Source organism: Trachinotus anak, unplaced genomic scaffold (genome assembly GCF_046630095.1).
Source record: "Trachinotus anak isolate AG129_WGS33_773 ecotype Australia unplaced genomic scaffold, CSIRO_AGI_Tana_v1 ptg000009l, whole genome shotgun sequence".
In the NCBI taxonomy this organism is placed as follows: domain Eukaryota; kingdom Metazoa; phylum Chordata; class Actinopteri; order Carangiformes; family Carangidae; genus Trachinotus; species Trachinotus anak.
In genome coordinates, this window is record NW_027273860.1 from 2,933,398 (window position 1) to 2,961,149 (window position 27,752).

At 41.3% G+C, this 27,752-nt stretch overlaps 1 protein-coding gene across 4 annotated transcripts in view; it reads left to right on the forward strand.

Moving 5' to 3' along the window:
• rnf152 (ring finger protein 152) overlaps window positions 1–21,914 on the forward strand; it is a 48,869-nt gene extending 26,955 nt beyond the window's left edge. For 2 of the 4 annotated variants that reach the window (XM_071484619.1, XM_071484620.1), the window contains exons 2-3: window positions 3,758–3,862; window positions 18,312–21,914. In XM_071484619.1, coding sequence (XP_071340720.1) covers window positions 18,503–19,147 — 645 coding nt within the window. In that variant the 5' untranslated portion in view covers window positions 3,758–3,862; window positions 18,312–18,502 and the 3' untranslated portion in view covers window positions 19,148–21,914. Of the gene's footprint in view, window positions 1–2,770; window positions 3,261–3,757; window positions 3,863–18,311 lie in introns of those variants that run through there. The other 2 variants (XM_071484621.1, XM_071484622.1) reach the window with 2 other exon arrangements.
• The last annotated feature ends 5,838 nt before the right edge of the window (window positions 21,915–27,752 follow it).

The following is a 27,752-nucleotide window of genomic DNA, read 5'->3' on the forward strand; positions in this document are numbered from 1 at the left end:
TGTAACCCAGCTCTTGTAAGCACTGATGAATAACTGGCCTCGGTAATCTGCTGCAAATTTCCCCCTGTATATGTATGTGTGTGCGAGGGAGCTGCAGGGCTTTGATGTCGGCGCTTCTGTTGTCATCCCTCATGTCGTTACCGGCATCACAGGGTCCCTGCTCGGCTGTCAGACGCACCAACGCCGCGCTCCCTTTTAAAGGCTGCGAGCTTGCCAGCCAGGGATAAGGCATGTAGGAATATCAAAGCCTATTTATTTGGCAACATCTGGGGACACTTTCTGGAGGATGACTGGAAGGGAAACTACGTCCTTAAAGCTGTCCTTAAAGTGGGAATTAGCAAGCCAAGAGAACTGTGTTGTTTTTTTTTTCCTTTATAAAGCGCTTGCAAAGCTGATTTACAGTCCCCATACATCACTGAGGACCTGCTTCTTACTTCAAAACCACCCCGGTGTTTTCACTTCACGCTCCTCTGGAGAGAGGGCAGAGGCTTTAAGGCTGCGTTGGTGTGTTTGTGCAGAAGCTGAGGGTATATGATGAGAATTATCATGTGTTTACACCTACAGCTCTTTGTCTTTTACCTGGATCCCTGTGGAAAACTTCATATCTTTGCAATTCAGATTTGGTCAGCTTAGCCTGGTGATGTGAAGGCGTCAAAACAGACTCCAGTCTGTGAAACTTCAGCAACTCCAGCCCTTCGTTGTTAGATTATGAAGAAGGTTTTTGTTTTCTCATACAGTTTGTTTAACAGTAAAAACATCATCCTCATTTTACACTTTTCCTGTGTTTTATCTGAAGTGCTGATCTCCATAAGAAGATATATTTGTGGTTTAAAGAAAAACAATCTCAGTGTAGTTTTACTCATTGACTCATGCGTTGTGCTTTTCTCTGTGGACTGAGGCTTTGAAACATTCAACCTAGACCTGCTTTATAATCAAAAAACACATGGACATCTACCTTTATACTATGTGGGACCTTTAATTCATCTGTGCATTTCTTCCATCAGCTCACCTCTGATATGTTTATTGTGAATAATTACACCACTCTCGACTTCTGTTGCACCTTACATGCTGCGATTTGCAACCTGAGATCAGTTTTGAAATGCTGAACCAATCAAAACACGTTATAGTTGCAGCCTGTGCTCGCAGACTGAACTATTCATCGATTGGTTAGTTGAATGTTATTATGATTTGTTTTTAATGAGTGTTGTAGCCATTTTCATTTTGATTGTACGGGATTCAGACTATTAATTGAGAATTGTGAGGCGGGTAAGTCGATTAATTTGATTAGTTTGGGTTGTCGTCCAACACTGATGCATCCAGCAGTTGGATGATATTAAGGCTGTAACTAACTACTGTGTTTATTATTGATTAATTGGTTAATCCATTCATCCCCAAAGAAAACCCAACGATATTCAGTTTATTATGATGTGTGACAAAGAAAAGCATCAAATGCTCACATTGGAGAAGCTGGAAGAAGCTGGATTTAACAACTAATCACTGCAGCTCTAGGTGATATTGTAAAATATCTCTAGAGTTGAGCTGCTCAGCTAAAAATTCATCTTAAAAATAAACCCTGGTGTTTTACCAGCTCTAAGGGAACTAAGAACAGCTGTGAGCTGATTATAGGTGAGACATTATCTCTGTGTTCACTTTGTTTGATAGGACTCTCTCCAGGAGAAGAAATTCATGTTTAAAATTCAAATGAACCAGGCAGGTGGCCGCACAAAGGCGGTGAGGTTGCCGCTACAGAAATGTAAATTGGCACGAGGCTGACAGCTCCCAACCTACAGTGTCAGTATGTGGTCCGTCCTGATGGATTTGTCAGAGGGAGACCTGACCCGTGACTCGGGAGCTACATGCCAATCAGCGTATCGACCCGTTTGTGTTTTCACCAGCCCGAGGTGTCCACCCAGACATCAGTCTCGGTGAAATATTCCTCTCCTTGGCTGTCCTCAGCCTCGCTGCTTGTCCGTCTCACTGAAAGAGATGAGCAGGGAGAAGGTGGGAGGGAGGGGGAGGAGGAGGGCGTGAAAATAGCCGATGGAAGACATCACGGCCATTTCTCAAACGCAGAGCTGTAGTAGCAGGTGGCCCGGCAGCCGGCAGCCTCACTTCTTCGCTCTGCGGTTTACAGCACAGAAGATGCTGCAGCTTACTTTACCTTGGTTTCTCAGCCTTTTGTCATTAAGCCGGCCATTTAATCCTTCAGAAAAATGGCCCCTAATTGTGCCTGTGTAATGTGTGTTTCAAGGTCCTTGTAATGTCTTTTACAACACAACCTCCATCCCTGTCTCCTTCCAGGGACACTACAGCTGTTCCTGAATGACTTCTGCTAGCTGTGCCGTGGTTTGCCCAGTTTTCCTTGTTTTTAAGATTTCAATTTGCACGTTAAATAAAGGGATTAAGTTCTCCTAATTGGTTTATACTCAAAGGATTTGGGATTATAATAATGAAGTATTTCAACTTGCTTGAAAGTTGGAATTATCAAAGAAAAACGAAGCTTTCCTAAAGGACAAGTGAAGCTGGGACCCAGGGAAACGTCTGCAGTCAGCTGCAGCTAAAAAGCACCACTGATTGATAATTTTGCAGCAGTCTATGGAGCATTGATTCCTCATTGATAATTAAGAATGGATTGTGGCTCTCTGTCTTTACAAATTCTGAATGGATGCACAAAAACCAGGCTACTGGTTTCTCCAAACCCAATATGGCCGAATATGGCCACTTTTACAGGAGGATGGAGTTTACCAGTGACGTTATCGGCGAGATGGACGGATCAACAAAACACAGGAGAGCGGTGTTCGATGCCCATGTGAAAGCTGCAGTTTATGTTGTTTCTATTATCCATTATTGTAACCATGACAACAAAGGTCGTCTAATGTTGAGGAAGTACTTATTTGAACTCAAATCACCATCTCTCTAAAGATCAAACTGGGTTTATGTTCTTCATGATTTTGTCCTGAAACTGATTTATTATCTCACAGCAGCACTTTGAAATCTGTCCAAGCAAAGATTTAAGACCAGGAGTGATGTGCTCAGTTCTCTTCTTGGTTGAGACCATTAGAGAAGTCCACCCAGCTGGAGATGAAGGCATGACGGAGCTGCTAACCGCTCCACCTTGTTCACCAGCCAGTCTCTAACTGAGCCTTCTGCTGTTTGCTGCTGAACAGGTGGAGAACAGGAGGATTCTGGAGCCTTTTCTCTGGAAACAGGTTCCTGCCGCGGCTGAAGACGACTCTGAGAGAGCAGCAGGTTCAGCCGATGTAGGTTCATCATGACCAGAGACTCCTTTCACACCTGGGGAAGCTACTTTGAAAGCATATAGTACATTTGCAAGCTACTTCACACTGGAAGAACTACAGCAAAGCTATAGAGAAATCTAGTTTGGTGAACTAAAGTAGTTCAAACTAAGACTACGACACAATGGAGAGGAGGTGGAGTCGCTCAGGTCCTGGAAGTTGAGCTCCATAGCTGAAACTCTATGACCTCTAACAGAGAATATTGTGGATTATCTTGTAACGTCTTGGTGCCAGATACGACAGGACACTGTCACAAAGTCTGTCTTTGCAGTTTTACCATTTCTGTTTCAGTTGCAGACGGAGCTCTCCTTTGTTTCTTCCCTGTCAAAGCATTTTTAAAAATTTTATTTTCTCTCTGTATTTATTATTATTTTTTATTCACCTTCAGTTTAGCTCACTGCAAAGAAAACACAACATGTAAATAAATCAGTTTTATACAAATGAATATTCATCTTCTTTAGGCAGAGAGGAGCAGCTTCCCTTCATCTCCAGCTCCAGCAACGAGCCAACAGATCCTGGACCAGTCCACCCACTGATCGCACAGAGACAACCTCCACCAGACTCTGGTAAGACAGCAAACAAACCTACACCCAAACTATCAAAGTAATATTATGTAACACTGCAGGAAAGACGCGTTGATAAGTGAAGCGTTCCTGCTCACACACTGACACTGCAGCTCCCGTTTCTCACACTGTTTGAGGAGATAATGTCAAAATTTAAATGAGCTGAACGTTTAGTTTAGTGTGCAGCTATTTTTTTTTTTTTTTTTTTTTTCTTCTCCGACTGAGGCTGAGCTGTCATTTCAGATTTTCCCTCCGTCCAAATTGACACAGTTTGGATTTTAGAAAGGAGAGAGAGAGAGAGAGAGGAAAAGAAGCTGAGCTGGAAATCACATCACATGTTTCTGTGAGGATTTACAGGCAAAACAACCTGTTGTTGTCGTCGTTGATGCCAAAGAGAAAATCCTCCAGCAAGTGTCAAAGCAGCACATACCGAATACACTTGTTCACACGTTACCTCAACCTACAAGTGATGCTGATCAATGATTCATTTCACTTTTTTTTAAATGACCTGTGTGTGAAAGTCAACAATTGGGATTAACATGACCCAACCTCTAATCCAATCACGAGGCTGTTAGATATCTAGACATGTTTCCTGCCGCAGTTTGAGCTCGTGCTGCACACTGGCCGTATTAATCATGTTTTGTGTGAGTGTTGCACGCCCAGATAAAGGCTGCTTACATCCTCTTCATGCTGCTGATCCCAGATCGGAGAGTAAGCAGGGTAATTGTTTGCTCTCTCTGCTGATTCCTGTCCCTTTAATGACTGCAGTCAGTCTGTTTACACAGTGTGGATTACTGAACACACAGCCTGCCATTGATAGAGGATGCTGCACGCTGTTGTGCTGCTACATTTCCACAATCTGCTTCTGAAGTTTTAAATGTGACTGATAGAAAGACTGATTTCATTTTTTTTTTCCAGTTTTCTATTGCCAGGCAACAGCACACACTCCATCAGGCTACAGCCTTGTTGTGGTGCTCCAGCCTCCTTGTGTCCTTTCATGTTATTCAGAATGATACTTCCCTGTTTAATTGGCATTTCAGATCTTGATTGCATTAAAAGGGAAGTAGCTGTTACAGATGGGATTCAGTGGAGTTTCGACATGATCAGAGCTAATGGGAGGAACGTCAGTCCAAGAGGGAAATAATCCACCATCTAAATATGACTCTCACCGCAGAGGAAATTAATGCATGAAGGTTAAACTCGCTGTTGAATAATATAGAAGCCATCATGTGCCTCTTAGCGAAGGGTCAGGGACATTGTGCAGTGTGTAGTGTAACATGAGAGTATAGTCGTGTTGTTAGTGATATAAAGACGACTTTCAGGGGTTGATCTGCAAAAGATTTATAAGTGCTACCTGCTGTCCTTGCAACTGCTCCAGAAACATGTAGAAATATATATTTCTAATGGTTTTAAGTTTTTTTTTTAAATTCTTTTAATGCTTTGGTTTCCCTACATCATACAAATGTTTTTTGTTTTAGCTTAGTTTTAACATTGTGCCAGTGCCAAACTGCCACAGTGTTGGAAGCACACATATCTAAAATATCATTTTATAATTTAGTATTAGGATTTCCTTTCATCTGAACAAAGGGACCTAAATTAAACCTTGAAAAACAGACCTGAACTAAAGTCTATAGGACCAGGGCTACAGCTAATAGTTATTTTCATTACTAACAGTGTCTCAAATGTCCTGTTTTGTCTGAGCAACAGTTAAAAGTTCATATATATTAAAGTTCATACACTGTAAGACCAAGAAAGGCAGCAAATTGTCTGAAACCATTTTATTTTTGCTTAAAAAATCAAATATTTTTTACAGTGTAGATGTATTACATGCAGGCCATAAAAGCAAAGTTTATTCACAGTTTGAAGTGTTTACTCCTTGGGTTTGGTTTTGTTAATTTGGCCAAAACAAAAGAATAATGAGTAAAATAATTAACTCAAACTTGATTTTGTCTCCACTGACTCCACTCTGGTGTCTTTGGTGTAAAGAGTCTTCAGTGGCGGGGGGGATTACTGTGGTGTGACCCAGCCACCAACAACACCAACAAGCTTTCTAACCTGCAAGAACACGAGCTGTAGGTGTGTCTGAGATTCTTCAGTAAGGACACAGACCAAACAGCTGAGTGGCTCATCAGTCCGCTCCAGAAAAACAGGTTTACACAGCGTTTTACAGCCTCAGGCCGCCACGTCGAGGGAGGACCAGGCTGACTGTTGCTGCTGGTGGACTTTGTCTCTTGAGCTGGTGTTTTCTATCTGAAGGCGGAGACGCTGCCGTTCTCCACATTGTTGGGTTGATTATTTTCATGACTTTGGCGTCACACCTGATCTCCTGTCATCTGGGTGAGTTGATGTTGTTTGTGGTGTTGAGGGACTTTAATCATTCGTGCTCTTATTCTCCTGTTCTTCTGATTAAGAACATGCATTATTGCATTTCCTGCAGTAACTGCAGCAGAAGGTAGCAGACAAACTGTTTGTTGATCAAGGTCAGTTTCTGTTTTTTCGTACAGAAATACAGTAGATTGTGTTTTCATGGGATTTTACTGCTTTTCTATGGATATGAATATGGATTCTTTTGGTGGAAAAGGAGCATGAAAAATGTATCACAACCAGAAACCAGGGTTGAATAAGAATTAGTCCTAGCTAAAGCTAACTTACCGGCATTTTCCTATTTTCTGTTTATGACAAATCAATTTGGATGCTACAAGGTCTTAGTAGTTGAGTTTGTTATATCACATCAATAAAGCAGTAGATAAAAGTGAAGTCATTGTTGAGAGGGGGAAAAAACCAAACATCAGATAAGCTAGTCCTGATAAATGCTAATTAACCTGGTGTAACAGGTCTCTTCAGCCTCAGACTACATAATTAACAGGTTAATGTTATTTGATGTGGTAAAAATCACATATTTAAATGTATTTCATTATAAATCAATTTATTAAACTTGCTTATTAGTTTAAATGGACAAAGATATCTGTAAAATTACAGATGAATTATAATGATGATAAACTTCAACCTCTTTTTCTTAACTTCAGTTTTGCAGTGATTATTGCTTGACACCAGATTTGGAGGGTATGCCACAGCTCTGGAGTAAAACACGGGTTTATACAGAAATTGTTGCTCAACAATTAGGACTTGGAGTAAAATTAAGTTGTCAGAAAGTGTTAAAAGACACTCAAAAAAAAAAAAATAAAAAAATATCCTTCAGGGAGGTTTACCCATGGTTTCCTTAGGCTTGCTACTGATTGTCCTGCTGAAAACCCAGGTGTGTGTGTGTGTGTGTGTGTGTGTGTGTGTGTGTGTGTGTGTGTGTGTGTGTGTGTGTGTGTGTGTGTGTGTGTGTGTGTGTGTGTGTGTGTGTGTGTGTGTGTGTGTGTGTGTGTGTGTGTGTGTGAGAGTGTGTGTGTGAGAGTGAGAATGCTTTGTTTAGTAGATGATGTCGCCTGCCTCATTTGTGTGGGTTTGCCTGTAATTAACGTGTCAAAGCCCCAGCGACGGCGTCGAGGTGTTAATGGTGACAAGGTGACATGAAACAGTTTGACGGCAACTCTAAAAATGTACCGTCACCCCCCACCCCCCCCCCCACCCCCCCCACAGAGAATCTCAGAGCAATGTTTTGACAAAATATGGCAACTTCTGTCTCATAGCAACACGTCTATGGTTCAAATTGACACTCTTGAAGGTGTTCGCTAGCAGCGTTGCCGTGAGTGCGATACATGTGCGAGTCGAGGTGCAGGTTGAACAGAAGACATTACACATGATAAATGCCTGAGCAGGCAGTTTTGAGCAGTGAGTGAAGGTGTTGTTTTTTTTTTTATAAATTTAATTTTCCTTCAAACTTTTGCCTGCTGAGCTTCTGAAAAACTCAAGCTGGGTCTTCTGATGTCTGTGCAGTGGAAATGCTATGAACACGCTGCCTCACCAGGACTCTTATTTACCACTTCCTGTCAGACCTAAACCTGTGTCCAGGTAGATCCTGCAGATCACAAGCTCTTTTCCATAAAACTGTGGGTTCGAAGCGTCTTTTCGGAGCCGTCTCCTCTGGAGGAGCGGAGCCCCGAGGCCTGTCCTTAGCAGTAAATTTCATCACCTTCCTCTGTGGTGAACTGTGTTATTTAATAAATGAATCGAAGTGTTTCATTCCACAGCGAGATATACTCCATTTGAAGAAATGAGACCGTGCTCTTACAAAATGATTTCTGGCTTGAGAGGAGAAAGCACATTATGGCCCCCAGTAAAAGTTATGAGCCACCTAAAGACCACTTTCGTTTATGAAATGTTTTTAGGAGAGTCATCTTTTGCTTTTGAAATATTGCTTGAAACTTTTCAGGATGTAATTTTTATTTAAAAAAAAAAACAAAAAAAACATCGACAGTGCCATTGTCCCACAGTTAATAGTTTTTAAATAATCCTCATTTACATAGTTTCCAAAAGCAGCCTCGTCGCAGATTAGCTTAATTAAAAGTGTCAGCGCTGTTTGAAGTTTTGGCAGAGCGGCTGTGCTCGCCTTTATCTCAGGCCTCCTGGATCTTTATTCGAATCTGTAGATGGAGATCAGGCCTCGGGCTGCTGAAATCACAGCATTCACCTCTTTCATCTGCTTTGGAAATTGCACAGTTTCTCAGCGTAGAGAGAGATGCCTTTCATCAAAGAGCGCAGAAGGCCGGTGATTTGTTTTGCTGATGAGAGGTTGTTTTTTTTTTTGGACTCTGTATGACCTCGCTGAGGATTGATGGGAAATGGCATAGGAGCATCAGCGATATGCCGCCAGCATGCCACTCAAATGCAGACAGGTTTTTGAGCTCAACCTGACCTACACACACACACACACACACACACACACACATAAAGATGGAGAATAAGCTGAAACTCATATTTACTGTATATGGAGACATTTTTCTGTTGCCGTGAGTAAAAGTTGCAGCCAGGTTTTGCAGCTACCTCAAATTAGATGAATAAATTAACCGAAATATGGCCAGTGGACGTGAATCTGGCTTTAAATGTCAGGATTTTATAATTCATCCATTTCTGAATTGGCAGATAAAAAAAAAAAATGGAGAGTGCATCCCTCACTATCATTTCCCTCCTTCCTCCATTTTTCATGACAGAGCATCAAAAACAAATCACAGCTGACAATATTGAGATTCACATTCTCTCTGGTTTGGCTTCTTAATAATAGATGTGACAGAATCACAGACAAATCTTCACAGTTTAGAAAACTCAACCTGCCTCTTTTTGTTGTGCTTCTGTTGCTGAGCATCTTTAAAGGAAACTGTCCTCCTGTAAAAAAAGCTTATTATAGCTGTGGTCAGTTGGTGTGTCCTTGGTGTGAAATAGTTTGAGAACCACTGGTTTAAATGGTGGGTCTGCGAAAAACATATCGCCTCACTTACTTCTATTAATAATCATTTGTATATTTTTAGATTTATTCCTCTTTGGTTTTGCCACTGAGGAGAAAACAGGCTGGAATTGTTTGAGCTCCACAGACCTCATTGTTAGCTGTTTTTATTGGAGCGACTTTTTCTAGAGGAAATTAAGACAATAGAAACAGTTAAAGCGAGAGAGAGCAAACTTTTTCAAGTGAAGTCACATGTCTCCCTCAAAACCCTTTTCATTCTGGTCTGGTGAAGAGGAGAACCTGCCTCATGTTGTACCTCTGATGGATCTCTTGTTTATGAGGGCTGACTCTAGAAAGAGTCCCCCACTGTTTGAGGGACTGACTGATGGTGATGTTTTGGATCGATGGAACATTTTCTGCTGTGAAACTCCATTACGGCTGCAGAAGAAATACCTCAACGCGACACCACTGACATCAGATCAGTTATATCTTTGGCAAACCTGACTGAAGCGAAGCTTGAACAGCTTTCAACACCCTAATTGTGCAGCATAACTGCTGCTGACAGTGGATCTGACGCTGCATTCAGCACCAGCTTCTGTCAACTCATCCAGTTTCATACATATCGGCTCTGCTTTAAAGGAAGTTGCTTCTTTGTGTTGATTCAGTTGTTACCTCATTATCTAGCCACTGAAAAACATTGCTCTCAGTCAGAGTAGTTGTAATAAATGTAATATGTGTTTAAGGACATTCTGACTCGAGGAGTAATTCAATCAGCACTGCCTCTATTTTCTATTTTCCTGGGTGCGTTTGTTGTTTAAGTCTGGAAAAGGTCGTCTGTAGTTAAATATTGGCTTTAGAGAATGAAACCAAATACCTGGAGAGATGTACTGGATGAACACTGCTGTCCTCTCGCACTCTGCCAGTCTTCTTTGGCTGGACGGCCTCCCAGCGGTGCAGGAGTTAGTGTGGCGGTCCGTCGCGCTCGGGCGGATCTGTGGGGGCCGAGCCCATCCAGCAGCGCTGCCAGCTCTGATGCTCGCTGGCTTCTCAGGCTGGAAATTGCCATAATGTGTCCTACAGTGGTCGGCTGCACAGGCCTCTATCAGGGGCTCCATCTGTGCTGAGCCCACACACACACACACACACACACACACACACACACACACACACACACACACACACATTACAATTGGTGGTGGTGCATACAGCAGAGACATCACACTATAACCAAAAAAAAAAAAAAAACCCCACTCACTTTTGTCAGGTATCATACACATATAGTTTAAGCTAAAACACCATTGGCCAAAATTGAAGTGGCCACAGGGACACACACTGATACACAGGGTCATTAATGTGCTGCTCCAACAGCCTCCACTCCTCTGGGTTCAGTCCTTCCACCAGACTTTAAAACCTGCAGCAGGGGTTTGCTCTAGTTCAGCCACGGGAGCGTCAGTGAGGTCCACCTGTGATGTCAGGTGGTACGGTCTGGCTCGCAGACCAGGTCCTCCCAAAGGTGTAGGATGGACTTGAGGTCAGGGCTCTACACAGGCAAGTTCTTCCACATCAAAGTGGGAAAAGTGTCTTAATGGAGCTGCTTTGAGCACTATCATGTTGAAACAGGAAACTCTGTCTTTCTCTGTGGGCACATTGTCTAAAATATTGTATAATGTAGCATTAAAAGTCTCTTTTAACTGGAGCTAAGAATGAAAAATACACCAGACTACATGGAGAGGGGCGTCCACAAATCTTGATGCAATGCGTCGCTCTGGAGAAGTTAGTGAAGGTTTTGCAAGTGGGCTGACACATCGTGAATTTAGCATTTCAAGTTCAACTTTGCTGAACTCTGATGTGCAAAGACTCACTTTGATTCTGCAGATTTATCTCAGTGTGATTTGGATTCACTAAGACTGGTATCAGTGCTGATGTACTTGAAGACTCTTATTGTTGGGCAGTAATCCCCTCGCATTCCTTAACCTCTGAATAACAGCTGTTTTTTTTTTTACAAATCCCAGCTGACTTTGCAAAAATGTCCTTATTTTTTTCTGTAATTGGTGCTCACAAAAATAGACATACTAGACTCTCTCATACATGTATACACACACACACACTATACACACACACACTATACACACACACACACACACACACACACACACACACACACACACACACTTAAAACACACATATCCATACTCTGCGCTGTGACCTCTTCTCAAGGACGGACTTCTCTGTCTTTCTCGCCTGTGCAGTTAACATGAAACGTTCATGAAAAATAGGCTGCAGTTTAAGTTAATTGATGAGTCCTGGATTAACGTACACGTACACACACACACACACACACACACACACACACACACACACACACAGAGTGAGACTGTGGAGCATAAAAAGCCCTGAGCGAGCTGCTGCTGCCCTTTAGCCTCAGCAGCTCCTGCATGACTGCTGTAGCTGCTAAATGTACTCTGGAGGAGATGTGTTGACTCCCATCCAAAGTTTTGATGTGTGGGCGAGGAAATCGACACACTGGCTATATGCAAATAGTGGCTGAGCACACTGCCCACAGTCATGACTGTGGAGGAGAGCACATTTGATTTGGCATGTTTGCTCACACTGTAGAATGTATGCTCCTGCAGAAGTCATGTTTAGCTTTTATACACTGATGAACTGTTTTTATGTCGAGTGAAAAACAGACAGGTTAAGATTAATTTCAGGCTGTAAAATGCAGAAGTGACAAGCATGAAACCAACACGTGCAACATCTGCATCGCAGCGCAGCACATTTACCTGTCATTTGAATGAGTGAATGGCCACTGGAGCATAATGGAATATATTAGAAATGTGATGCCGGAGTGCCACAAATTGCATGGACAGACTACAAATGGAGCTGTTCAGCTTTAATTTTCCTGCCATATTTAACAGTGACAAGAGTGTGTTTGTGTGTGTGTGTGTGTGTTTGCTCCTGTCCGTTTCTCTGGTGTTTAATATCTGATGAAGTCTGTGTAGATGAAAACGTTTCGGGAGGAAAAGATGGTATACTGGAAAAGAGTTTAGCAACTTTTTAAATTCGGATACAGACTCTCTGACAGTTGATTTCTGTTCTCATGAGGTGAAGATTAGCATCAGCGCAGATGTTCTTCTCAGGCTACGTCCACACTGCTACGTTTTCATTTAAAAACTACAACGATCTCCTTCCAGACAAACCTTTTAGCTCCATATCAGAAATGATCTCAAACACCTGAAAACTGTTTATTTGTATTTCACATATTTTAATGATTTAGTCAACTGTTAGATCATAGATTTATTTTTTTGAACATGAAGTTTTAATACAGTTAAATGCTGATGGCTTAAAAGTTGTTACATTTGATATATATGAACAAACCAAGTCTGAAATGACTGGTATCAGCCTAAAACATGGATGTTTAATAAAATTGTATACTATGAAATATTTGCTAAGTTTCTAAAATCTCCAAATTCCCCTTCAAAATGCACGTTACGGAAACGATTTGTGTCCACCTTGGTGTGTCCAGCTCTGTCCACAGTGAAACACCTCAACATGAAAAAGGCTAAATCTCTTCTTCTTTGTCCTCTTTTCACTCGACAAAAATTGGATCATATTCTGATAAAGCCCAGTATCAGTCAGACGGCCGAGACTATGCAGTTCATTTGGTTTAACCTGAGATGAGACTGAAAAATCTTGTACTTTTCAAGTAACTTTCTTTGCACCTGCTCACTGTGAACCCTCTAACGAACCAGCATTGTATGAACAGCTCCATCACACTGTACATCATCATCATCATCATCATCATCATCATCATCATCATCATCATCATGCTCACTGGTTCGCACCACCTCAGATTAGCCAGCTTCTCCCCCTCCACGCTGCTCACAGCCCACCTCCCCCTGCTGCTGCTTCCAGGTAGTTTATTACATAGAGCTGGGTGGAGTGTGTGTGTGTGTGTGTGTGTGTGTGTGTGTGTGTGTGTGTGTGTGTGTGTGTGTGTGTGTGTGTGTGTGTGTGTGTGTGTGTGTGTGTGTGTGTGTGTGTGTGTGTGTGTGTGTGTGTGTGTGTGTATACACTTCTGGCTGTGGCGGTTATTTTTAACTTCTGTCTGCTAGGACGAGTGCACTTTCTCCTCGGCTGATTGTGTGTGGAGGCCCTGAGGGAGTGTGTGTGTGTTTCTATTCAGTCCTCTTTGTGTGTGTGTGTGTGTTTTCTGTTGGTTAGTCCCAGTGGACCATGGGCAATGTTGGGGTGGTGGAGGCCGCCGCTTGGTCACTCTGCATCATTACTAAATCATCCGTCCTTCCCTGCTCCCCTGATGATGCCACAGAAACACTGGTAGAATCATTAGGAGTCGAGCTTTGACAAAAACAGACCTCATGTGGTTTATTTGTGTGTTTATGCATCTGTTAAATTAGGAGCTTTCACGTTAATGCTTCTGCTGATTTGTGTCTGATTGTGTATCTGCCTTCAGTTCAGTCCACTCTTGTTTAAACCAAGTGTGGTCTTTTGTTGTGTTTCTATGTAGGTGTGATAGAAAATGGGTCACAAACCGAGCTTTCGCCACTAAGCCAGGTTGCCCTGGTTACAGCTGAGTCGAACCAATAAATCATACTGTTAAGTAGCAGCTGTAGTTGCTCCTCGCTGTCGTTTCATGACCTCAGAGCGCTCCTCCAGAGGAGGCGTGTTATTTTCTTTTGCAGACTCGTAGAAAAATGACACCGGATGTCTGCGTTTCGATCTCCTTCGTCTGAGTGACGACTGTGTCATCAAAGCTGCAGAGAGTTGACCCTGAAAGCAGCACTCGAACAAACCTGTAAATAAAATACCCAGATGTGACTGCTGAAGTTTGTGATAGATATCCTGTAACCTGGTAACTATTTTGCTGGTCAAGTAATCATTTAAGTTATTTTTTTCAAGAAATTCACTGATTTCTGCTTCTTGAAATTACAGGTTTTGTGGCTCTTTTAGTCTTCTGAAAGAAGTGAAAGAACAGAAATTTGGTTTTATCGACTGTGGGTGAATGCCCATCACAATTTCCCAAAGCTCAAGCTGAGATATTCAAGTTTTCCTGCGTCATCCAACCATTTTCTTGCCACTTTTGACTATTACCTGACATTTTCTTTTTGCCATTTTCAGGTCAATTTTTTTCAACAATTTCCTGACAAATTTTACTGCTTTGTGATGTTTTTTTTTGCAGCTGAGTATTACATTAGTTATGTAAATTGTAAACCACATGGACACCACTTTTCCTGCGAAATATTCCTCAAAACATTACTACTTTTGGGAATTATGTCAGCGTTGCTCATTTTGAGTAAAATCTATAACTTTCTCAAACACATAACTTAATTTTTGAGCCTTTGATTCTGCACAGCACAATATGATTGACTTGTTTAAAATGTTGGAAATCACTTCCTATGCACAGGAAAAGGCTGCCTCTTGTGATTTGATAATTGCAGTAGGTAATATTGCTGTTTGGATTCATTATGCACTGTTATTGTAGTCCTGGACATGCAGAAAAAGAGTGGAAAGGTAGGTGAAGAAGGAAAAGACTGAGGGGCAAAAGGAAGAAGTAACCTGGTGAAAAGTGTGAAGAATTGGTATGAAGTAGGAAAGGAAAGGCTTTACAGTCAGAAAGAGAGACAGAAGGAGGGCGAGAGAGAGAGTGACTGGGTGTATGGGAATATTGAGCCACAAAGCATTTATGTCAGATCAAAGCTAATCCTTATCTTTGGGAAAAGGATTCAGTAATACCCTGGGCTGTCTCGCCCCCTCAAGGGCAGGTCTCTTTCTCTGCCTCCATCTCCCTCTGCTTGTCTTACCCTCTCCTCACTTCTGATGAAACTACCAGGATTTTTCCGCACTTTCCCTCGCCTTTGACTCGGGAACGGTGTGGAGAAACTAGGTCAGCTGGGGGAGTGTGGAGCGAGAAGGCAGGAGGAGTGGAGGGTCTGGCCTCCGGACCCGACTGGGGAGGGAGTGTTTTGCCCTGTGGGGGGAGCTGGTGATGGGGCTGCTGAGGGCAGAGTAAGGAGATGTACATGAGGCTGAGCAGTGAAGTGGATGATGCTGATGAACACAGATAGGTTGACTTGACCGTAGAGTTTAGCAGTCGAGGATTCGCTTATTCTGATGAAGCTTTCTAAGGTGTGACGAGACCCAGTTTTCTTTACTGTCCAAAGCAAAATGCAACATGATTCGAGCACAATCAAACATCTGTCCCATGAAACTCAGCATTATACAGTCACCCCTTGCAGTATTACTGTTAACTGCATCTTTGCTGAGTGTGTAATAGAGCTGCAATGACTAGTTGATCAACAGAAAACAGGGGTGAAGTCAGGTTGGTTGGTCAAACAAAATGAGACATTTGAAGAGTCCACCTCAGACTGTAAAATTTAATTTAATTTGTATTGCACCAAATCATAACATACATTATCTCAAGGCACTTTACCGGGATGGTCAAGACCTTACAACAGTACAAATCGCAAGAAACCCAACAGTTCCCACAAGCCCTTGGCAACAATGGGGAGTGGAGGAGTGATTCTGGACAAAACAAAGGTCAATCCAAAAAATGCTTGTGGAAATCTCATGGGAGTTCACCAGGACTTTTTCTGTCCCAATACTGATTCTGATTCTTCAGGTTACCTTTCTGATACAAGTGTGCCTTTTTCTGCAACCACATTGTGTCCGACTAATTTGGATAATTTCTATGGAAGTCACATTGGGCGGCAGATTTGGGGCCTGCTGTGACTTAATGAATGTATTGACTGATAACAGAGGCTCAAGATGAAGACAGTGCATTTATTGTGGATTGATCATGTTCTGTCAAAACCCGATCCACTTGTTGGGGTCAGTATCCAGAGGATTGTTTCGGTGCATCCCTAAAAACTAAATCAGCAGTGGTTTTGAAAATAGGTTGTAGATTTGGTGAGAGTTTGGAGAGTAGCTGCTGCTTCTTTACCCTGAAAGAATTCAACTGAAGTAGCTTGGACATTCCTTCTGGACACCTCCCTAAGGAGGTGTTCTCGTCAGAGCGACTTGGAGGAAACCCCGGGGCAGACCTTGAACGAAATGAAGGGAATATGTATTCCATCTGGCCTGGGAATGCCTCAGGATCCCTCCAAGAAGGATGTGGCTATGAACAAGGGCGTCTAGACTACCTTGTTTATTCTGTTGTGATGACATTCTTTACCGAGATACTGATGGATCGATCAATAAAATGATTTTCGAAAGGATTCAGATTTGATAAGAGGGTTCTATGTGGGATTTCAGTTCGATAAAATGCTATCAAATCCTAAACCTTGTCTTAGTGCAGTTGTTTACCACCGCCCAAGGTCGAATGTGATCAAACTCTCTCGTCCAAATGAACCAGACTAAAGGACTCCAGACTGAATAAACTGCTCCAAGCTTGCTCGGTGTGAACACGCTCTAATCTGTCATTGCCATGTCGATGTCCCCACAAGGCGCTATGAGGAGTTTAATTGCCTGAGATCTTGTTTCTGATAAGGGACTGAGATGTATGGTGTTGCAGGGCAATCCATGGTCACCTTTTTCCATCTCTATCACCACTTTTCTCTCCATCTCTCCCCCCCTCCATCTGTCTCACCCTTCACTCTAGCTGTCTAGCCACAGTCGTGCCCGGAGGGACACCGACTCTGTTGAGATGGCTGCCAAGAAAAAGGAAAAGAAAAATCTAGTCATCTTCCCTCCTCAGCAGTTTTCACACTTGACAATTTGGGCAAAAAATAAATAAATATATAAAGTCGACAGGGCCCTGTTTGGTATTCATTGTTTCCTTGGTGCTATTTCGACAGGGTTTAATCATCTGTAAAAGCAAACTATCACAGCTTCCGCATGGATTAACATGGTAGACGTGATTATGCAAGAAGAGTAGGAGGAGGAGGAGGAGGAAGAAATTGTTTATGTAGTCTGTGGCCTGAAGGAGACAGTTAAAAGAATTAGCCATACTTAACACAGATACTGTGGCGAAGGGTCTCATGAACTCGCCCCCGCTGCAGTCAGCTGCCGGCTGATATGTGCGATGTGTGCTGTACATAATAATGACTCCCCAGTGTTCATGAGGCATTGTCGCAGCTTGACCTCTGCCTCTTCCTCACGCCAGCTGAGTGTGAGCCGCCTGCTGTGAGAGCAGTCGTCTGTGAAGTGCCATTTGTTCCTCGTACTGAAAGTTTGGGACCATTATCACAAGTTTTATCTCTTTAAATAGGAACAGTGGAGTAAAGTAACCAAGTACGTTTACTCCGCTGATGTACTTCAGTACAATTTTGAGGTTGAGTTCCATTTCATGGTACTTCACTACATTTCCTACGCAAATATTTTAGTTTTTAGTCCAATAAATTTAGTGGACAGCTATGACTTTGTAGTAAAAGATTTTTCATACAAAACGTATCATCTGGTTCTATAATAGTGTTTAGTGCATAAAATCTCCCTCTTATCAAGTCATTTTAGATTGATTTTTAATTGATTCTAATTTCCCTTTAATAAAGTGCAGTAAGAATATAACAGTTTAATAGTTTCAAGTATTTTCTGCAACAGTTTCATTTTTCATGATTCTTGTGCAGCGACCGGCCTCATTCTGTCTTGGTTCAAGCTGCAGTCTCTGCTTTTTTTTAGAGCATTTTTAAGACATTGATATGAAAATAAAATCTCATTGAATACAGTGCACTGACATTTTCTTCAACCAGGTGAAGAAATAGGTTATAATTATAAGGATATAATAAGGACATAATTATATTCAGAATAGTGCACAATAGTATATAGAATAGTTGTATAGTGATGATTTTAAGAAAAAGGATAGAAATTTCATTCAAGTGTTGGTAGAGAACTTGGGTAATCTGAATTGTAGGATACATTACAAATTCATGATGACTGGAAATGAGTTTGTAACATCTCTTGGCATCTTTACTGGGGAGAAAAGTCTTCATTGATGAGGGCTCTCTTCTTCTTGGATTAATCGTATTTATGGGAAACTATCCCAGTGTGATGAATGTAACTCTCTCTCAAACAAGTCTCTCTCTTTCTTGCACATTAACTTACATCAATGCTCGATTTCATAAGCACCAAGGAACATGATCTTGAATGCTCTCTGCTCTTCTGTTGCAGATGGATGACCATGCTGCCACCAAAGGGCTGTGAAGTCGTGGACGGTGGTGAACCATCGGAGCCAGCTGTACTTTCCTGACTTCATTTGGAGCCGTGCAGACTTTCTGCTAGATCTTTGTTTTTGACTTTGACGTTCTCTAAAAATATCTGCTGGTGAATATAATAAGGGACCGCCTACCCACTGTTCCAAAATGGAGACTCTTTCCCAGGATTCAATTCTGGAGTGCCAGATCTGCTTTAACTACTACAGCCCCCGCCGGCGGCCCAAACTCCTGGACTGCCGACACACGTGCTGCTCGGTGTGTTTGACCCAAATGCGCAGCAGCCAGAAGGAGATTCGTTGTCCTTGGTGCCGCGGCGTTACCAAGCTGCCGCCGGGCCTGTCCGTCTCCCAGCTCCCGGACGACCCGGACATCATCACTGTCATTGCCATCCCTCACGCCTCTGAGCACACGCCTGTCTTCATCCGCCTCCCTAGCAATGGCTGCTACATGCTGCCCCTGCCCGTCGCCAAGGAGCGGGCCCTTGGCCTGCCAGGGGAGCTGGGATGCCGCTTCCTGCCTGGCAGCCAGCAGAAAGGGGTTACCGTGGTGACCGTACCTGAGCAGCAGCCTCTGGGCCTGGCTATGGGTCTGGAGGGCGTGGGGATGGGGCTGGAGGGAGGCGAGGGCGAGAGGAGAGTTACTGGCCCAGTGGGAGGAGGAGGGAAGGGCTCCACGTGGTCCGGCGTTTGCACGGTGATCCTGGTGGCCTGTGTGCTGCTCTTCCTCCTGGGCATCGTGCTGCACAACATGTCCTGCATCTCCAAACGCTTCACTGTCATCTCCTGTGGCTGAGGGCAGGGGGAGGCTGCTCGGACTGCTGCAGACCGCCCCCCCCCCGGATTCCCCCACTAGCCCTGCCTCTCGTCAAGGCGGGACTCTGCTAAGGAGAAGGGACTAAACTCACATCATGGGCATCCAAGGAAACTACAGAGCAATGTAGAGACATACAGATGAAGAAGACGAAGGCAAGAAGGAGAATCACAAATGGTCTGCCAACATGTCCCATTTCTTTATTATTTGGGAGGACGAAATGAAGTGGAAACAGAAAAACAAACCTTCTCCTTCCTCTTTGTTTTTTGCCAGCTGATGTTTTTGGCTGGGGACTAGTCAAGCACTCACTCATACTCATAGTGACTGGAGTGCCTGTTTAGTCTGTGGTTTGTAGAAGTGCATCAGCTATCTTAGTGTTGTTTAGATGAGTGTAGGTTCCAAGTGTGCCGTCTCCAGCTGGTGCTGCAGTACAGAGAGTCCGGACTTGGCTTCTCTCCATTCTTTGATGCTGCAGGAATTAACTGTGCAGGATCCACGTCTGGCCCCATCTGCATCGTCTGGGAAACTCAAAATCAACACAGCTTTCATTTTCTTTTTTTTGTTTCCTTTACACAACCTGTTCCTGTTCAGAACAAACTGTTGATGTAATGGTTCCATGTTGTTAGTGAAGGAGTTGTCAAACCCCCTCCCCCCCAAAAACAAAAAGAAGAAAAAAAAAAACAAAACATGGATTGTAATAATCATACATGCCATCATTTTATTCAGCTGAACTAAAAACATGGACACTGGGTTGATTTAGGCTTTAAAAATATCAATAAGTGCTTAAATTGTGTGTTGATTGGAAATACCTGATTAATTGTTTAAGTCATATATTGAGCAAAATTGACAAACATTTGATGGCTCCAGCTTCTTAAATGATTGTTTCTGTTATATATCATTGTTAAATGAATATCTTTGGATTTGAAAAATTATTTGAAGACAGTTGCTTTACTCAACAATGTTTTTATTTACCAAAATGATGCAATGGTGCAGCCGTCTGGTAGGCTGCTAAGTGCTAAGTGAAGATGCTAAACAAAGAAGTGGCTCAAAATATTTTATAAATCTTTTACATTTTGTGTATTTGCCAACTTTCAGACTTGGATGAGAAGATCAACATCACCTTTATATGCCCATTGGCTGTGGAAAGGGTGATTAGCTTAACCTAGGAAGCAGAGGGGAAACAGCTAGCTAAAGCTAGTCGATTGTTTAAATCTGTGGTCTTTGGAGCTAGGCTAGCTGTTTCCCCTTACTTCAGGTCTTAGCTTTAAGCTAAGCTAATGGCCTCCTAGCTCCAGCCCTGCATTTAATGCACATAAGACAGTAATATCAATTTTCTCATCTAACTCTTGACAAGAAAGCCAAATAAGGCAAAATGTCAAAATATTCCTTCAAACGTAAAAAAATTACAAATGCCTTCATAAAAAAAAAAAAAAAACATTGTTGTTTTTAGTATTAGTTTTTGTTGTGCTCCCCCCCCCCCCCATGGATGCTTCAGTGATTATTCACTTGTTCATCTGCTTTCACCCTGACCTTCTTCAGACCAGTCGTCCTCTAAAGACGGACTCTCCAGGTCAGACCAAGCCTTTGCCGGCAGCCCACACAGTATCGACTGCTCATCTTAATACCTCCCTTAATTTAGAAACTGGTGGATATATGGGCTCAACAGTGCGATGTGTGTTTACGTGTGCAAGCAATGGGTCAGTAACTGGTCAGGAGTGGGCGGACGTTGCAGGGCTCCAGTTAATGACGGCTCTATCGATTTATCTGCTTTTGAATATCTCTTGTACCCACAGAGATGGATGTTTTTGTTTTTTCACTTTTATATGTTGAGGGAAGCAGTATGTCTGTTTACTGTATCGTTACAGCAATGGAGTGTACAGCACGCACAAACAGGGTGAACTCTGGTATAGCAGCCTCGTCATGTACAGAACGATTGTAATTTTGTCTTTTTCTGATCATTTTCTTTTGTTGACATGTTTTACTTCTGATCTGAGATTAGAGAGCACTCTGTGTGTTTGGTATTTAGCATATAAAGAATTATAAACTGCACCAAAATGTTATATATAAATACATATTTCCACTTGTTCACTTAAAAGTAATTCCTTGGTTTATTTAATATCTAAATTAAGGAGGATCCGATCACTCACGGTTAAAGTGAAATTACAGGAACCTTTCTTTGGTGTTTGCTTTCTCAGTCTGCTTTGATCTTCCATACCAGCATCATTTTACCACCTTAAACCAAAGTCTAAAGTTTCCTCCCTTCTAAACACAAAAAACTGAACTGGGGCTGTTGTAAACTATCTGATTCGACTACCAGCACCTGCCACCAAAGCAAAGTCTGAGATTTTCTCCTCCTTAAACAGAAAAAGAGTTTGGACACCATTTTGCAGCTCAAGGCTTCCTGCACATGAATATTCTTTTGAAAAAGCGTTGGGGGTCACAACAGGGCAACTATTTTGCAAATGCAGCGAGAGGCAGAGTTAGGCCGAACAGGTTCACGTTGCTGCTGGTGCTCTGAGACTACGTCGAGAGGCCTTTTGAAGTTCAGTGCTCCTTTGCTGAAAGTTGAAATATTTTTAGCTCCCAACACTCAGCGCTCAGTGTAGGGTCAAAAAAAACCTGATTCCTCAGCACTTGAGCTTGAAGTGGTTTTGTAGCGTGGCTTCACCCAAGACAACTTTGAGATAAAAGAAATCCTGTCAAAATAAAACAGATTCATGAATAAATTTTGGTATCTCTTGCACTGCAACATCAGTTTTTAATTAATTACAAACCCCTTATAAGCAGTATAAACATTTTTATACACACATACACATATATTATATATATATATATATATATACATATATATATATATATATATATATATATATATATATATATATATATATATATATATATATATATATATATATATATATATATATATATATATATATACATACATACATACACATATATACATATATACATATATACATACATACATACATACATATATATATACACACATATATACATACATATATATATACATACATACATACATACATACATACATACATACATACATACACACACATACACACATACACATACACATACACACACCATTATGGGTGCCTATAGAAGTTTTCTTTTAAACTCTCTAAAAAACACCTCTAAATGGTTAAATAATCTGGTCAGCTGTGTTAAGAGACCATCAGCTTGTTTGCCTCAAAACCTAATCACTCATTCTGACGCCATCAATACCAATAATAACAACATTGATTACTGTGCTAAATTATTATTTATTATTCTTGGATCCAAGCCCACACCACAACCACTTCAAACCAGTATGAACAGCTGTAACGGTGATTATCCACATACAGGGACATACAAATATTGTTTCACCCTTATATTGTGTGCATTAGCTAGTTTGTGATAATTGGTTTAAAAAAGATAAATTCTCACATTATTTGGAGGCAAACACTGTAAAATGTTGTTATGCACAAAAGTAAGGAATGCAAAGGTTGGATATGCACTTTTTGGTCCATGTACATGTTACATCCTTTCAGTCACATGATATTTGCCTGTAATTTTGAAAGAAGTTCATGCCTCTGAATCTCCTTCTTGCCTTCTGTTAATCATCGTTTTTCAAACTCAAAAAACTGCCCTGTACAACATTTTTACAGAAAATTAAAAAAAGAGTGACAACTAGAGACGTGTAGAAAGGAGGCTTTTCATTTCCGTGCCTGTGTGTTTGTAAAATGCTGTGAAGTTCCTGTTGTAGTTTCCTGTTTGTGTCGGGTCTGACGACGCAAGCAGCAGCTGTTTTTGGTGAACTATTAAAGCAAACTCTGAATCTGAACGACGAGGGCTCCAGTGCTCTTCATTTTTTAATTTAACGGTGTTTTAATAGCCTTTTAAATGTGTTATTTTCTGTGCTCTTTTTCAGCTGTAACATAAATGTCCTGTGTTGAAAGCCCAACATAAAAACACAGATAACCTCCCTCTTAAATGTTTCTATTTTTAAAGAAATGACTAAAAGATAAAATGAGCTTATTCCCTGTAGCTTCATTTATCGAAGTCCCATATTTCACAGTTGAGTGAACTTGGTGGAAAAGCGGGCACTCTGTTTACCCTCAGGAACCTCTTTTCTCCTCAAATATTTATTGATACAGTGTCAGGGAGGTAATTAACGCTCTCCAGGGACCAATTGCAGCCGACTTTGCTGCAGAAAAACACATCTATTCCTCACAGGCAGCAGCTGCTAATGATGGCCGCACTCATCATGGACTGCACAGCCACAGCAAGCCGCCCGTGTCCACACAATGATAACAACAACAACAACAACAACAACAACTTTCCTTTCTTTACTGACAACAGAATCAGGTTTGAATCGAATATTCTTGAAAAGTTTGTAGCTGTTCTGCCAGATAATAATTAAAAAAAAAAAAAAAAAATCATATTTTCTGTTTTACGTATAATATCTTATTTCTGATAAGAGTTCAATGTATCGATTGTGGATACAAGAATGTTCTCACAACAACGTCCATTTAGCAGCTGTTCTGGAGCTTATGGTATCACACCGTCCTCAAAAAATGATAAATTTACATTTTTCCGAGTGTCGCTCATGTTGGCTTAAATGCTGAGATTATAAAGATTAACAATAATATTTCAAACAAATACAAACTCCTTTGTGACACGATTAAAAGCTCAGGGAGATACTGAGTGGCTCTTATGGTGATTAAAAGAAGACAAAACGTTGCCTTTGAGCAAATTATAATCTGATTGTTATATATTTAATTGTTCTGCCATAGCTATTCATTTGTCAACATTCACTGACAACCTGATATTAGTTTTTATTGAAACCAAATAGTGATATTTCCTTAATTCCTAGTGAGGTTTTATCTATATGACCAAAGAATCAGAGGGTCTCACAATCTGCACATCCTACAGCAAAATCATTTAACAGGGTAAAAAGGCAGAAAAAAAAAACTTTGGGAAGAGCAACAGAGGAGGTGTAGTAGTCGTTAGCTCATTCACACTTATGTATACATCTCATCTCCTTTGCAAATGTTGTTATCCCACTGTTTAGATTTTATCACTGTTACTGAAGCCTGTCAGTGTTCAGGGCTAAAGCCTTCTCCGGATGGATTACCAGAGGAGATCAATAATTAGATTTTACCCATGCACACTTGCAGAATAATGTACCTGGGAGACCGGCTGGCAATGCAGTGACACGCTACATAAACTCTTCCCACACAGCAACAAAAAAAAAACAGGCTGAACTCTCTTCGAATTTCCATATTGTTTTTATTTTCTTTAAATAAGAATTTATGCAGCCGGCAAAATGAAACATTATAGATCTGAGTTTTTTTCCCCAGCAGCTTGTTTATTTAAGAAAATGCTGTAAGTTGCAGGTTTGTTAAAAAAAAGTTCCTCTCTGGAAATGCACTGCCAGCTTCTGTATATTTACCCAGACAACTGCAACTTCAGCAACAGACATTGTATAACTAGTTAACGTGCAGAAATTATAATGGTGCAAATCCATCCTCTTTTTTATTTATCCTCCAAAAATTAATAGAATTAAACTAATAAATCAAAACCAAAGTTTTCTGATTCACACCTGGATGGCTGCTCATCAGAATTTTCTTACGCCAGGCTTGTTGCAGGAACAATTTTCTTGTATCACTGTATTATGTGAGCGCTCTCGAGGATGTATCATGGATTCTTGGCATAAGCTTGTGAGACTGTCATCCGTTTAAGCCTGGGAGCAGATGAGACTTCTTTTCCTCATGCTGGGGGAAAAAAAAAAAAAGTTATGGTTCCCATTTGTAGGAGGCAGTGTTGGGTGACAGTGTGCAACAGAGTGAATAAAAGCAATATCAATTTTTCAGGGAACGCTCCAACAGTGTGTCAGGCACCTGAAAACTTAAATATGTTAAAGGATTAGAGGAGGGTCTGTGTTACCCAACATGCACAGGGGAGGTTAAGGTTCATAAAGACAGAGGTGCACATGTTTTTGACCTAATTTTATAAAACATGCAGAGGACCCAAGGGTGAAACTGTCATTTCAGCTTTTAAGGGAGACAGATAGGAACTGCTCAAGCAACTACAGCTGTAGCCTGCACCAATCAGAGCTGTGTGTTCGTAATGGGATACTATTCATGTGTGAAATACAGTACATATACTATAGTGTGTAACCCTTCAACAACATGACCTCAGTGTACTGAGAAAAGGCCATGTGTGTTTTTCTGGTGTGAATAAATGTCAGTGTTGGTGCATAAATCAGTCAAGAAATAAAATGTTTATTTACAGGTTTATTTAGAGGTTAACATGTTTGTTCCTGCCAGTTTAATACATTTTTTTTAATTCTATTTTTGGAGGGACTTTTATGCAGAAAAATATTCTAAAACAAGAAGAGATAAATTATATATAAGACCCCAGAACATCTTTGACTTCTTAAAGACACAGTACAATTTTACAAGTCAGTTTGCTGTTCGTGGAGGGAATTACTCAGCCTGTACAAATTGTTGTATTAACTCACTGACACAAGGTAAGGAAAGGGAAAGCAGTGGAAAAAAAGCTAACCACTCAGACTTTGTCACGATAACGTCACCTGTGTTCCTCCTTTACTCCCGTTATAATGAATGTAGCCACCAGAGGTCTTTGTCTCCTGAACAGAAACATACAGGTTATTGTTTTGGGGCACTTGGGAAAGTTGTGATAAAGTTTTGTGCCTGAAAAAGCAATCAAATACAGACACCACACTGCAAAAGGTGATGGTGAATTGATAAAAAATTTTTTTAATTTGGATTCTCTTGAAATTTCAAATAAAATTTGTGCAACACAACATGGTCCTTGAAATTAAATCAACATTTATCATTAAAAAACAAACAAAAAACTGCCATTTCCTTTAGTGTTTTAAAGCTACATATAGTGCCATGTTTTGTCTATATTCACATATTTTCCTGCATTTCTTCAATGCCAGATTTTGCTCCTTACACGACATCTCTACATATTGAAATTCCCTTCGTTCCTCCAGGTGGAATCTAAATCAGCGAGAAAATGTTCCCTACCAATGTGCACGCTCACATCTGAGCTCTCGCTCCTGCTTCTGTGACAGTCACAGCTGCAGGTTGGTTTGACCCCAAGACGATCAAACTAATTGAAATATGACGGCCTCAGAAAATGACCCTCACTTAGACAGATTGAGCGTACAGACGAGGGCGGAGGAAAAAAAAAAAAAAAAAAAATACAATTTCTGTTACTCATGTGGTCGTTCCTTTGGAGTGCAGGTGTGGGTAATGACAGGTTAATTAGTGTGTGTGTCTGCACTTGCATACATGCCATTCAAATTCTCTTCCAGTAACTGATGGCTGGTGGGTTTTCAGGCCTTCATTTGCATTTTGACAGTGTCCAGCTCGCAGGAGAACATTACCAATCAATTCACACATGAAATTCAGAGACTAATCTTTTGCCTGGAGGCCAGCGCCTATTGAAAGGTTTGATTGAGAGCTTTTTATGGAACGGTTCAGATTTATGAACCTTGTGCCGGGAAAAAGTCACTATTACAAAAGCGAAAAACACCAACAATTGGAGACTAAATTTGAAGAAGAGTTTGGAAAAAATACCACTGAGGGTCTTTGAGTCAGATGTTTTTAAAGCAGAGGCAAACATTTTAAAAAATTAATAACTTGAATAAGTTGATTATTCATGAATTGAACATTGAAGCTCGCAGGAGTTCTGTATTCAAAGAAATGTTTCAGTTTACACCACATGGCCAAAAGTAAATGGACAAATCGAAACATTACACCAGTGTGATACCATGATTAATCATCTCTACCACCCTCCACTCTTCTGGTAAGACTTTCCATAAAGGACCTTCCCTAAATTGATGCCACAAAGTTGGAAGAACAGTGTTGCCTTAGGCCAAAAAACAACAAAAGAAACAGTAAGGTTGTCCACATATTTTTGGCCATAAAGTACGGAGTCAAAACACCCTGATATCTATCTTCTTTCATTCGACTTCCAGTTCAAGAAATGATCACCACTACTTGATCATTTGCCCTCCACAGAAACATGTGGCCTGATTCGAGGCACGACGCTTTCCAATCAGCAAAAACAGACCTTTAGCTCGGACATACTCTCGCTGTGACCTTTGCCACATGCAGGGTCTCTCTCTCTCTCTCTCTCTCTCTCTCTCTCTCTCTCTCTCTCTCTCTCTCTCTCTCTCTCTCTCTCTCTCTCTCTCTCTCTCTCTCTCTCTCTCTCTCTCTCTCTCTCTCTCTCTCTCTCTCTCTCTCTCTCTCTCTCTCTCTCTCTCTCTCTCTCTCTCTCTCTCTCTCTCTCTCTCTCTCTCTCTCTCTCTCTCTCTCTCTCTCTCTCTCTCTCTCTCTCTCTCTCTCTCTCTCTCTCTCTCTCTCGGCACATCTGGTGCGACAAACAAATGTGAGCAGTTGAGTTGAGCGTGCACAAAAGTTCGAGAGGCAACCGGGAGCTCATCAGGGGACAGTAAAAGACAAAAAAAAAAACAGGTTTATAATTGGATATACTGGCTCCCATGTGTTTGTCTCATTTTCTTCACAGAGGATGCCCACAA